Genomic DNA, 15,094 nt, shown 5'->3' on the forward strand with positions numbered 1-15,094 from the left:
AAATGATACAATGAGCTAAACAAATATCGTTGTCATGAGTTAACTGATTTTTGAATTCATTCACTTCAGTCACAAATATCTAGAACAACTCATCTTGAAAAATTAATTTTTAAAACTCAAAACTAGTGATGTAACGAATAGTATATTTGACCTCAGCCGAATACTGAATATTCGGCTAGGAGAGTGGCCGAATACCGAATATTTGGCCAGGAGCGTGGCCGAATGGCCGAATATTCGGCCAAACTATTCGGCTTGATTAACGCACGTACAAAAATTGGCACGCAAAAGTTATGGCAAGGATTGCGCACCCTGCTCTCTATTGGCCCGCTGTCACTACTATTTTTTCTTCCAGTAGGTCTAAATTATTTAAATTAATTAATTAAATTATAATTATTAAAGTTAATATAAGATAGAGCCTAACGTCTACCTCAAGTGCCAAATTGGTTTATAATTTAAGTAATATCCGTAAATAGCCCGATACGATTCGGCAGTTGTTGGTATTTAGATGTAAGTTATAACTTTTAAGTTATTTTATTTGCAATCGATCTTTTTAACTCTAATTAAGCAGTAAAATTTTATTTTTACTATGTATTTGTAGACTGAATAGTACCCTAAGGATATATACTTTAGTGGGGCATATGGTCTAGTTTCTCCCCAGATGTGAAACAGTTCAAATATATTATTGGGGGTTTCTATTTGTGAAGTTTTGTGATATTTTGTTGCTATTGTTTTTGTGAATATTTTTAAAATTAACACGATTTCAAATGTTATCTTTTGCATATAATGAAAAATGCTCATTCTTTGCTTTATATATAAAATAAATTATATAGTAGTTACTCATCTACTAGAAATAAATAATTATTTCATTAAATACGATAAGTTTCAATAAAACGTTTCGTAAATCATTTTAAAATATCGTAAAAAATATTAAAATATACGCGAATACGAATATAACATAATTAACAAAACAATAACATTGATGCCCGATACATTCTAACCTACATGCCATCAATGCCATAAGATACCGGGCTAGATAAACGCTATAATATTATTTAATTACGAAATAATTTAATACTAGAGTTAGATGCTATTTCTTATTAACTTTAATAATTATAATTTAATTTTCAGCATTAATAAAAGTTACCAAAATGATTAATTTACTGTGTTTTTGTTATTTCTTACTCCTGTTTTTAGGTATTTGGTATTCGGCCGAATAGTGACTAAATATTCGGTATTTGGCCGAATAGTGATTTAAATATTCGGTATTTGGCCGAATAGTGAAAAATAGGCCGAATAGGCTGAATACCGGGTAGTAACCGAATATTCGTTACATCACTACTCAAAACGGCATTAAACTTGGTGCAAACAAGTATTTTTACTCAGAAATGTGCAAATCTCATTGGAAAATTTAACGTATTACAGCATCATCTGTGAATCATCATAAAAACTTTCCATAATTATAATGAGAAAGTCGTTTTATCATTATAAGTAAACATACTAAATATTAAAAATAATTTTATATAATATTTTTCAATTAAAATATAATTTTGTTTACATTTTAAAATGTTTTTCTGACACTTAAATATTTTTTCTGACTGCCTGCCTTGATTTGAAACTTAGCCTGATAGTTCAATCAATGTTAATTTGCTTATAATTAAAAATTTTAAAAATCAGGCAAATTTATGAAACAAAAATTGGCCCACCAGTGGCCAAGCGTCTTTGTTCTCTGAACACTGGGAGTTCAGTCGTGGGTTCACACCTCGCTGATGGGATGGCCATGTGGAGTTTTCTCCACATCTGTAATGCCTAAGTAGGGGCCAGTTTCCCTTAAAAAGACCTCAAGGAAGGCATCCCCCTAGGCGGATCGCCCAAGCATTGCATTGCCATATCCAAACAAAATAGCGAAAATGAAATGAAAATTAATGAAATTAATTTCATTAATTTTCATTTTTGCCAAGTTTAAAATAGTTTAAAATAAAAAGTTTATCTAAAAAAGTTTAAAATAAAATATAAGTTTATCTTATGTGCAAAACAGCACTAAAACAATTTATATAGTTATATTGCAAAAGAAAAAAAAAAGAGTTGCAATTAATTTAAAATATTAAAATTATGGATTCAAAATATGCAGGCAAAATTAAATAAATAAAAATTATTAACAATAATAATTAAAATAAAAAATAATAAAATAATAATTAAAACTCTGGCCTTTACACCAAAACTAAAAATAAAATCAAATCAATCGAAAATTAAAATAATTTTTTTAAAAACCATTGAAATTTTCTACTTATAAATCAACAATTTTAAAATTTACATTATTTGTGTGCTGCGGTGATGGAACATTTTGCTTTTAATATTTATATAGATATACAGAATACAGATTGCTGGTCAAGCCAGCCCAATGCCAACTGAATGGCAATCCTAAAGTTCCCTTTTCTTCCCTAAAATGGGGACAGTTAGAAACTGCAATCTCTTATTGCTCTGACTACACGAAAAAAGTCCACCACGATGGATGTCACCTCGTGTGGGCTGTTGTGTACTTTCTGCTTTATTGTCATAAAAGTTTCCAATAAACTAATATTTAATTGTTAAAAATTTTTTAAAGTACAATATTAATCTTCAACTGAAACAAAAATTAATTTTCTTATAAAATGTGGAAGAATTGTTTTTAAGAATCGGAAACATGATAAGATTTTCTCAATTCTGATTCTGATACCCAAAAGATGTCCGATATTTCTGATTCCCAATTCTAATTAATTATTCCATCAGTACAACAAATCCCCTAGAAGTTCCCTCCTGGCTTTAATTGTTAGTGTATACATCTTTGGGTGTTGTTTGTTGATCAGCTCTGCAATTACATTCCTTTAATGAATAAACTGTGCAAGCTGCATTCACTAGTACAGTACATAAACTTGTATCTTATTCATTACTAATTCATACACATTATTTTTTAGTTTTATATTTATTTACGTTTTTACCAACAGTTGATGTAGTTTAACCAGACATTGGTAATTAGTCCTTGTACCAAAAGACAATAATGTATTAAATTTCCTTTTCCTAATTAATCATAAATTAAATTTAATTAAAAATATTAAATCCTTAAATCAAAAATATTTTTTTAAGTTTATTAATATTTTAATTGTATATATTTTAATATAAATTTATTAATTCTTATTGTAAAAAGCATAGCAGTTTTAAAAAATTTACATTAAAAAATTTAAAATAATCATAATGTTAATTTCTACTTAAAATTCAAGTTATTTGATTTCTACTTTATTTGAAATTAATAAAACTTACAGATTAGTATTGTTTCTTTTTTTGTGCCAAGGTTTAAAATTTTAAAAAACTTCTGGCATCAAATGAACAAAGGTTGCTGACTCTTATTTTTTTTTACAATAGTTGGCAAGTATAAATATATTATTAATACATTTATGACATTAACTACTATATTTAGAGCATTACCTCAGAAATCTAATATTAGAATAATGGATGTTGAAATTTATTGATTTTAAGATTTCCTTTTATACATTTAGTTTTTATAGCCGTTATAAAGTTTACTTTGGAAAAATAATTGATCCAATTATTAAAAAAAATGTAATTGATATTATATAAAATGATCTGCATATTTCAAAGAAAAAGAAATTATTAGTTATTAATGTTTTTAAGCTATGAAAAGGGAGAAAATATTTATATTTACTGATGAGAACATTGTTTTTTAATGAAAAAGTTTAAAATTATTATTATTACAGTATATAATTTTAAACTTATATATATATAAGTTATAATAAAAGCTATATATATGATGTTCATAATTAAAGTTTACATGTCAAAAAGATATAACTTGGGAACTAATCAGCAGAATTATGTTATATTTCACATGGAGACTTTTGTGTTGATGGAATTTTATATGAAAGCAAAAAAGTTAGTTACAAAAATCTTTGCTAGGGCAGTAAGTGGCACTGTGACACCATAGTGAATAAGTCAAAAGGTCCCAAAACTTACAATATGTACAGTATATCGTGTGGCTATGCAATAATGGAGGCCACTATATTGATTATGCATAATCAGTATGGTGGCCTCCATTATTAACAACATGCTGAAATTGCCAAATTGCATATTCAATGACAGCACAAGTTTTAGACACAGCATACCATGTATATTGTAAATTTTGAGACATTTTGAGTTATTCACTATACTGTAATAGCACCACTTTCCATCCTAGTGGATATTTTTGTAACTAACTTTTTTTATTTTCAAATAAAATTCTATCATTACAGAAGTCTCTATGTGAAATATAACTCAGGAACTAATTAGCAGAATAATATAAAAGTTGCATGTGTATAAATAATCATTGTTTGGTTTTGCTTTAAACTGTTGAAAATTATAATAAAAAAGATAAATTTAGATGGTATTAATTCCTTAATTGCTACAGATTTAATTAAGTTGCTGGTATATAGTGTATGAAAACAGAATCTCCAAATACAGGCAAATATGGGTAGATCTCAGACTACTACAATAAAACAGCCATAAAAACTATAAAACGAAATAGACTTGTTTTATTTATCAATGTGTAAAAAACTCTTAAGATGATGTTTATACTCGTTTAAGTGTGCAATGGTGTCAAGATTAAAAATGATGCAAAAATAAATAAAAAGAATCCCAAAAACCTTTTTAAGATTAATACAATTGCCAAAAACAATAAAGATGAATCTAATTGAAAATTTCCCTATAGAGAAAGCACCTTAAAGATAGATGTGCCTGTGGTCTACATCAGTGGTTCTTAATCCATGGTCTGCAGAACACGGATGTTCCGTGAAGCCACTTCAAGTGTTCTGAGAAAAAGAACAAATATACAATTAAAAATTGTTGCAAAAGAAAAGTCAATACAATGTAAAATAATTTTTGTATGGGAATATAATTAACAAACGCCAATGTCGTCATCTACTAGACCGAGTGCACTTGATTTTAAAAAGGTTTGCCGTCTCTTCTTTAAAGCTGATGTATTGTAAGTGTTCCACAGAAAAAAATGTCAAAGTTTAGTGTTCTGCAGAAACAATGTAAAAGTTTAGTGTTCCCTGACTTCCAAAATATTAAGAACCACTGGTCTACATAATCATTAGTATTTGGATATTAAAAATTCTATGCTATTATTTGTGTCTGCTGAAATAAGAGTTAATTTTTGTAAAAGACTTGGTAGTTGTAATGTCTTATTTATGCATATAAAAATTTGTAACAAAATTCCAAATAAGAAAAATGTTCATAATAATGAAAAAATTAGCTGACAAAGAATCATATGTACCTCACAAGAAAAGGTCTGTGAGATGTGTGCTTCATTGTCAATTGACTAGGGAAATTTGTCATTATGAACATTTTTTATTGTTCTTTGAAATTTCTTTTGTAAATATAAGTGACAAAGCTTCTTTTGCAAAAAAATATCCACAACAAATTTCTTTTAGTGCTTTTACTTCTGAAAAGGAAAAAGATTGCTTAACAAAAATATACAACTGTAAAATAATACAAAAATAAATGTATAGTACATTCAGATTTGAGAGAGTTTAAAGAAAAATTCATAATTATCAACTGTACTTGAAAATTATCAAAAAAGAAAATGAATTAAAAATTCATAAGGCTATAATAAAGTATTCATTTTATAATGTCAATGTGTCATTCATCAAAGAATATTGTCAGTTTGAAATCATTACTTTTGGCTTTTTTAATAGATAATTACAAAGGCTTACTTAAGATTTCTCTTATTATAATAGATAATAAAATAATTTTAATAGGAAAATAAAGCAAAATATAAAAATTAATTATCATATTTATATTTATGGTAATAAACTAAATATTTTAAAAATTAAAAAAAATAATACAATAAACTTATAACCAACTTTAAAATGTTCCGTATTGCTTTTCTAGGATGAGAATTTTTGGAAACTTGTGCTTTGGGTTTCAGGAGTCAGTGGCAGAAATTGTCTTCATTTCTTTAGTTGACTCCTAAGGATGGATTTTTAAAAAAAAGTTTTAAAAAAATACTATACATTTGAGGAATTTCTTTAGCAAGTGTATTAAAGTTAATATATTAGTGAGGTTGCAGCTGAAGTTTTCAACGCGAAAACATGAACGTCAGACATTCAATGCCTCCTTCCTATAAGCCTAGAAGTTTGACAGTGGCATTTTGATCGTTTTCACACTGAAAGCTTTGGCCACAACCTTGCTATTTAATAATAAAGCAAACTTCTGAATAACAGCCACTTGTTTGAACAATTAAAAAAAAAAATGACCAGTGTTTGGAAGTTATTTTGTTTACAGTTCGAAAGAAATTCTCCTGAAAAATGACCATTATTAGAGGTTTAACTGTGTTTTAAATGTTTTCGGAATTAAAACTTTTCTTTTACAGAAAATTGCTAAAATTTTGCCCACACTGTATGCAAATACAAAATTTTGCAGATGACTATAAAATGACATTCCTTTTTTAGCTTCATAAATCTTTTAAAATATGTTTAAAATTCCAAAAACATATTAAACATATTGATTCTAAAATTTATAGTTTCTTTTAATCATCATAAAAAATTCTTAACTTATAATAATATAGCTAGCAATATTGTGATTATTATAATGATATTTAAGTATGTAAAATGAATATTTCATATGATTATGTTTTTATCTTCTATAATGCTAGATAAACACAATAATTCTAATATTTCATGCAAACTCTATTATATTGCTGCACTTTTAAAGGAAAGAAAAGTGGTTTTTATCCATTTTTTTTTAAAAAACCAACTTAGTCTTCAACTTAAATATTTCTCATAATTTTAAATTGCAGCACTTTTCAGTCGTATGTATAAAAAGAGGAAGACTGTGTCCTATTCTAGGTTTACACGAATTCTACCACTCAGTAATAGCAAAGAAAATATTTCACTACTTAGAAATATCCAAACTCTTATTTAGAACAGATAGATAATGGCATTCACTTTTAACACCAATCAACTTTCGAATATATATATATATATATATATTTTTTTTTTTGCATAACTTGAACATGATTTACTTTCTTACAGTTTGATGTAAATAAGTGATGATTATAATCACAAGTATGAATGTAAAATTATTTATTGAATTATATAATTAAATAAAAATTAAATACTAAATCACATTAAGTAGAATTGTAATAACTTGATTCAGTACATCAAAAAATACTAGCATTTCAATGTAGAATATAAAAATTTATCTATTTTACAAATTCTCTGTACAAAATGACTTGAATTGCTAAGATGTTAAAGTATAGCACAAAGCATTTTTAAAAATTTGAATTTGGTTTGTATCTTTAACTTTTAAGAAAATATTTCACTTATAAATTTGAAATACCTTAAATTATTTAAAATTAAACGAGGTTAAGATACAGATATGAAAGCTTTTTCTCACCTTTTAACCTTTAGATAGCAGGTGTATTATGTATGTCACCTATTTTCATTAATGCATAGATGAACTATGATAATCTTACTTTACACCTGCAAAAATGAATGAAAAATAAGCTTGATCCTATATTTTTGTAAAATTTATAAAATTCTATTTTTCTATGTGAAAATTTTGATTATATAAAATAATCAGACAAATGTTTTTTACTTCAAAATTTAATTGTTGATTTAAATCTTTAAATAAAAATTTGTTTATGTTGCAACTGCTTCATTGATTACAAAAGTTTGTTTGATTACATTAAAAATTTCAAACCTGTTTATATATGAATAGTTAATTTTTATTTATTTGAATAAACTAACAAGTATGTTAACAATAATAAATTCTCTATTTTTTACACAAATTTTAAATAATGTTATAAATCTAAATTATAAGTCCAAATTGTAATTCCACAAGTAACTAATAATATAATCTTAACATTTCATTATGATATTTAATTTTATTTCACTTTTATAAATGAATTGAATTTATTTTCTTCAACTTAAGTTTAATCTATAATAAATTTTTTCTTATTTTAACAGGTTAAATAAGAATAAATTTAAAAAATATTAACAATGGGTCGAACAAATGGTAGAAGAGATGTTCGTATTTTATTAGTTGGTGAACGTAAGTAATATAAATTTTTAATATTGTAATTAAATAAGGTGAATAAAAATAGAATTTAAGAAAATAAAAGTTTTTTATGTTATTTTAAAAAAGGTTATTTTACTTAACTTCTTGGAGATAAACTCGTTTTATATTAATAATTATTTTTATAAATATTCTCATTCTTTACAGTTGTATTGCAGTGTCAGTAAGCAGTAAGTCCAGATTTGCACATAAGCTAAATAAGCTTCAGTCTAAGGCCTCGCGTTATGTGCCTATACCTTAGGATCTCACATTTTTGCATATCATTATTTGTAGAGAGGGTGGGTCTGTTGTGTGTTATAGCTTAGGGTCACAAGTCTTAAGTCTAGCTTTGATAGGCAAGTATTATCTCTCCTATTAACAAGACAAGAAAGTAACAATTCTCCAATAAAAACAAGAGATTTATTATAAATATATTTTTAAAATAAGCTTAGATTAATCCAAATTTACCATTTGGAGAAATTTAGATTTCCTTTGTAATATGGCTCTTTCTGGGCTCCAAAAGGGACTTTTTAACAAGCCCGTTATGAGTTTGGTCAGGCCCACAATGAGGAATAGGACTTGACATCTCTAGATGGACTACCCTCCAAAAAATTCCTGAAGTTTTTTGACCCATCTGGATTAAATCCCAAGTCATCCAGAGTAGTAGGCTGCTACCTTAACTGCTCAATCATCCATCCATATATCTGGATGGCTATAACTGTAAAGATGTCAGTCTGCTGTTGTGAGTAGACTTGTGTACAGTACAAGGCTAAATTTGGGATAGGGCACAACAAAGGTCACTCTTAATGTGTAGTAGAGAGCCATGAATAATAATTAAAATTAAGATTGTTTTTTTTATCATTATCAATTGTGGTATATCATTAGAATAAGTGCTTTATGAAAGTTATGTAATTTGATATAAAGAAATGTTTACAAAGTTTTGATTCATTCTCAGATTTTTTAACCTAAAACAATAATTATGCAAGTCATTATTTAGTAATGTTTTTTACATTAAATTTAATTCTAATTTAGCAAGTCTCCTGATTTACTTGAGTAGTATTTTTTAATACTATTTCATTCCTAATATTTAAAAATTATATTACATATACTATATTCCATTATAGCTGTAGGATATAGTTGTATAAAATATCTTTTGTATAAAAGTATCATAAACATTAATATGTCAAACTAAAACAGTTATTGTAAAGAAGTCTTGCTTCAAATTTTAGTATAAAATTTATACATAAAAAAACCTTGAATTGGAATTTTTACAATCATTTAATTAAAATTAAAAAAGATGTTATTTTCATAAACTTTAATTAACACAATTTGAAGAATTGGTTGAATTTGTGATTTGATTGGCTTTGATTGATATTGTAAATCTGATCAATAGATTTAAAATTCAATTTTTGGTGTTAATACATAAATTAAACATAACTTTATGTAACATTTAGTTTAAATTTATATAGTTTAAATATTTTGATGTTATTTATATTATCTCACAAACAATTTCACACAAACACAAGCCCATTTCTCAGAACTGGTAGGCGGCATCAGACAAGAGAGATCACTTATGTCATTGTGATGTATTTAATATGTATTAACGCTAAGAAAATCTGAATTTTAAATTGATTGAACTCTGGTGTACACTGCAAGAATTCCTAGATGAATCATAAATCTGTATTATTAATTTTAAATCAGTAAAGATTATAAAATTATAAATGATTTTAGGAGTTTTTTCTTTTATTAAAAGTATTTCATATATTTATTGCTAAAGTATTTGTTCTTGTTTTGTTCTGTAACAGTTAAAAGTAAATGAAATTGATGTTTTCTAAATTAATGATGTTTGTTTATAATTTTATTTATTAGTGAAAGAAAAGACAACAAAATATATTTTAAATTTTTATTACAATACAATTATGAGCAATTGAAATTATACTCATTTATTTATATTACGATATAATGAGGCAATATATAATAAATTTTTAAATCCAAAATGATGTTCTAAAAATTATGTATATTGACTTTAAAAAAATATAAACATAATTTGTTGATGAAAATAAATTGCATGATTATTCTACAGCAATTTCTAGTTACAATTTTATTTTATAAAGTTCTAATTTTTATAAAAAGATTCTTCAAAATTCTTGTAAAATTTCAATTTGAATATTATTTATCTATGGTATTTGATTATTTTCTATTAAATTCCAGTATTTACAATGTGTGTGTTTTCATTCAGTAATTAGTATATTATCTTTATTGTATCTTACAGTTTGAGGATAAATTTAGGAAAGCATTTCATGTGAATTTAGGAATTCAGATAAAGTTTATGATAAATTCTTTTAAAATTACTGTTATTATTTAGAATAATATAGTAACAAAAATCTGTTTAGAGCAGTAAAAAAACTTATAAAAACTACATTCTATATGCAAACTTTGCATATAGAACTTAGTCTGAGTGAATGATATAAAGATAAATATCAGTTTTTTTTCTTATTATTTATCAAAAATAGTTTAAAAAATAACAATATAGTTAGATTTTTAAATATTGGAGATATTAATGTTAGTTTTTTTATGGGGTAGATGACTTAGTTTTAATAGTAAATTGGTATCACAAGCAGCTCTCAATAAATTTCAAGTTATCAGCTAGAAAATCAGTATGAAGATGTATCTAATAAATGCAAAAGTAAAATAATGAAAGTAGGTCACAGGAAAGGAAGAGTTATGTTGAATTAGAGAAGTACAAGTATTAACAGTAGTAAAGTGCTTATACAAAATGTGGAACAAATTATACAAGTCAAACTGTCTTAAGTAAAATAGAGAATTCAGAATATATAACAGAATTAAGGCAAAAACTGTAGGATATCAATTAGCAAATTTATTCTTTAAAAATATATTAGAAATTAAGGCTTTATTCTTTGTAAAATTGTGAAAATGATCAAAGTAATTAATTAAGTGATGTGAAATATTTTTATATGTGAACAGTTTGAAAACTGTGCTGGTTTTAAATTCAGAGAATACAAATTTGTTCTGCTAACATATTCAGAACGGACCAGATTGTTCTCTAAATTTAACAAATATGAATATATGAGGAAAAACCATTGTACCGATAAAAATTTAGTCACGACTGGTCTATTTTCAAATTAATATCAGTCAAATGAAATTATCTTATGAAGTTGACTTGATTTTGATTTAAAAATAAATATTTTTTGGATCATTCCTTAATTTAATCATTCTGTACCATTTTTCTCAGTAAATGATTATATAAAGCTTTCCATTTTTACCCTATTTTAATGTAAGTATGAAAAATTAAGGAATAGGCATATTAGATTAAAAGTTTCATGTGGCTGGTGAGAGAGTTCTAACAGACAATTTTTAAATTTGTGAATGAAGACAATGAAAAAATATTTAGTGATGCTCTAATAACATCACTGAGCATATACTGACATGGAAAAATTTATGTACAGTACACGTAGAAAGTAGGATAGTGATAACATTCTATATTCTCTATATACCATGAAAACATTTTTGAGTATTGAAATTGAGGAAGAGGAAAAATTGTAGATATTTTAATAGGAAGAAATTCTGAGAATTTACAAATTTAAATTTGAAAAATTAATGCTTTCTGAATATTCAGATTAATTTGTATTAAATATGTTTTAATTATTTAATACAATGAGAATAATGTGTTTTGTGAAAATAATAATTGTTTATTCAACTGAAATTTATTATTACTATGATTAGCAGCATCAGCAGCAGTTTGATTCATGCTTTTAGCATTGCCAATATTGATAATTGCATTTTGACAACATTTCTTTAATTTAAACTACTAAGAAACTTCTTATTACCTTTGAAAGGAGAATTTTGATTCAGAAGCTGTTTGTATTTTATTACATATTTAACTGAAATTTACATTGAGTGTAATTAATTTATTTCATTACTTTGTTCTTGTAAAGTATTTAAAATTTAAAATAAGTATTTTCTAAAATTGCAGATAAACCAGAAAAATATGTAGATTTAATTAAAATATTTAATTTTTGTTAACTAAAAAGAAATAATAATATTTTTTTGTTATTAATTTATTAGAAATATAAATATTCAAAAATGTATTTGAAATATAGAGTGGTCTAAAAATCAGTTAGCTATTATATATTTTAAGAATGGTAAAATAATAACATGCAGTTTGGAATAGCTGCATGTTATTATTTATGGTTAACTTGTTTCATTGAAAACAACTGAATTGTGAATAATACCATCCTACTGTTTTTAAAATAATCTTAAATACAAGCAGTCACAGACTTTTAGACATAATTCAGTCCTAAAAATACACATTAAAGCTGAGCAATAGAGTGGCACATTATAGAGTTCTGTTATCAGAGGGTTAGAAAGTGAAATTATAAAATCTAAGGTAGCAAAGATTTAGCTTTTTATAATAAATATAAACATTATTTAAAATGATAAAATTATAGATTAAACAGTAAGCAGACATTACAAATTAATTTTCACAAAGAATTTTGTTATTACAGAAATTAAAACATAAAGTAACATACATTTTTTAATGTAAGTCATTAGAAGAGAAACTTTTAATATAAATTTCTGTTTTTATATTTAAAACAAATTTATTTGTTCCTGTTAACTATTTAAAAATTTTATTTTATTATTGAAAGAATGAAAGTTAAGTATTCTAGTATAAGAATATTTTATTTCTTAACTTGTCATTAATTGTAATAATCTTTCATTTTCAGCTGGTGTAGGAAAAACATCATTAATTCTGTCTTTAGTGAGTGAAGAATTTCCAGATGATGTCCCACCAAGAGCTGAAGAAATTACAATTCCTGCAGATGTTACACCTGAGAAGGTGCCTACGCATATTGTAGATTATTCTGGTATGTTTATGGTTTTTGTGTGTTAAAGGACAAAATATTTTAAATATTTTTTAAAATTACAATATACATAAAAATAATCAGAACAAAATACTTAATGTTGTTCAGAAGCCAGGATGAGAATTACTCCAGACAAATACTTTCAGAATGTTTCAGTTTTAGATTCATACAAATATAAAATTTCAATTATGAAATTGGAATATAATTATAAATTGCAAATTGAACATTATGTGTCATACAGAATTGCAAAACATTTATGCACATTTAATTTCTTGGTGACTTTTAAATAGTATTATATGCTTTCTTTCTAATTATTTTATGTGAAAACAGAATCATTAAGGTACATAGTTATGTTCTACTGTAAGAAAAGAAAAAAATCAGTACATTTTCAAAACTAAGCCATATTTCTTCAAAGAATAACATTTAAAAATTAGTTTGAATCTCATTGTACAAATATCATCATTTTTTTGGGTGGAATTGGTAATAAATACATCATCTGTGTGAATATGGTATGATTATCACTGTTAGCAAAAGCATTAATTATTAAATCATAATTTATTTCTTATTTTATTTAAATTTAATTGTTTTGAATGCATTTGCAATATTACTATTAGCCTTTAATTTTAAAAAATTTCCTTGAAATAATAATCACCAATATTTGTATAGATTTTAGCATGAATTAATTCTTTTATCTGAATCATTTCTTTTGTTTACTTTTAATTTTAAAATATAAATTTATATTTATTCTGTTCAAATGCCTTTATCATTTTGTAATTTTCATATTTTTTTTTATTTTTTTTTAGAAAAGTATAATTTTTTTGCATCTGATCAAACAAAGTTATAACTATCTTTCAGAGTTAGCTTTGGGAAATATATTGTAATTTGATTATATGATATCAATAAATATTAAGATAAAATAACTTGCATTTATCAGATAATTCTTTAAAGTACATAATAATACAGAAAACAAAATTACTTTTCTAATATTTTTTAATACATGGAAATAAAATAACAAGTTAATACTTAAGAATCTATCAAGCTTCTAAAATTTGATAAATTTTAAATTTTATTCAATTTTATTTTACAAAGTGCTATAATTAAAATATTAATTAATTTATAATTTCAGCTCAGGAACAGACAGAAGATATATTAATGCATGAAATCAATAGGGTAAGTAATAGAATAAATATATAATAATGTTAAAGAAGTTTGTGACCTAATTTTTGTTTTAGTATATTTAAAAATGTTGAATTTCTATCTGCTTTGACAATAATAGATTGATAAAATCAGACAATAAATTTTTTTACTTTATTTACATTGTGACTACTTGTCACCTTTAATTTTATATATAAATAAAATGGAAAGAAATTTGTTGTTTAGAAGATAACCAATACAGTGGTGCCTCATATAACGTACTTAATCCGTTCCAGGTGCACGTCCGTTAAGTGAAACGTTCGTTATACAAAACGCATTTTCCCATAGAAATACATGTTAAAACATCTGATTCGTTCCGCAGCATAAAATAACCGTACTGTATCATAAAAAAAATGAATGTGGGGTGAGTTCTTTTATTCCTCTGCGTAACTCTGCGCGAGCGACATCCGTTTAAAAATTCCTACGGAACGCATTCCTAAATTCCGGCGGGAGTGCGCGCCGTCGAACGGCAAAAACGGCCGCTTGTAGCAGTAGTTTTCGGTGGAAAGCAATATGGCGTCCTCCATGGCTCAAATAGTTTCGTTTCCGGATCCATTATGTGGTTTTATGAATGAGAATTTAGAAATTGTGAAAGCGCGAGTTAGCGCACGCGGGGATGTAAGTGTTTTTACGAGTTTTTTTTCGAGGCTTTTTTGAATGCTCTTTCAACAAATAATCCATTTTATGATTAAATTTTACAATTGGGACCCTTCTTTTGCCTTTTAAAGCTCATATTTTAGAATTATAGATTCCTCTATCATGATACTATCGATAGTGCAGGTGCCGCCATCTTTCTTTCTTTCACCGTCGTTCCTAAATGACTACAAACAGCAGTGCACTCCCGTAGTAGTGGAGACGCAGAGCGACCACTATTAAAAAACACACACATGGAGCAGTCACCAATTATGCTGAAAAGTCCGTTGTTCGCAGCCAGTCCG

General features: G+C 25.7%; 1 protein-coding gene across 4 annotated transcripts in view; it reads left to right on the plus strand.

Annotated features, from left to right (window-relative positions):
* The window catches only part of Miro (mitochondrial Rho GTPase), a 76,555-nt gene that overhangs the window by 23,255 nt on the left and 38,206 nt on the right, over nucleotides 1-15,094 (plus strand). For all 4 annotated transcript variants that reach the window (XM_067264496.1, XM_067264497.1, XM_067264495.1 and 1 more), the window contains 3 exons: nucleotides 7,992-8,076; nucleotides 12,825-12,965; nucleotides 14,089-14,132. In XM_067264496.1, the coding sequence (XP_067120597.1) occupies nucleotides 8,025-8,076; nucleotides 12,825-12,965; nucleotides 14,089-14,132 (237 nt within the window). In that variant the 5' untranslated portion in view covers nucleotides 7,992-8,024. The remainder of the gene's footprint in view (nucleotides 1-7,991; nucleotides 8,077-12,824; nucleotides 12,966-14,088; nucleotides 14,133-15,094) is intronic.

This window comes from Centruroides vittatus, unplaced genomic scaffold (assembly GCF_030686945.1).
Source record: "Centruroides vittatus isolate TY-2023 unplaced genomic scaffold, ASM3068694v2 contig_19, whole genome shotgun sequence".
NCBI lineage: Eukaryota > Metazoa > Arthropoda > Arachnida > Scorpiones > Buthidae > Centruroides > Centruroides vittatus.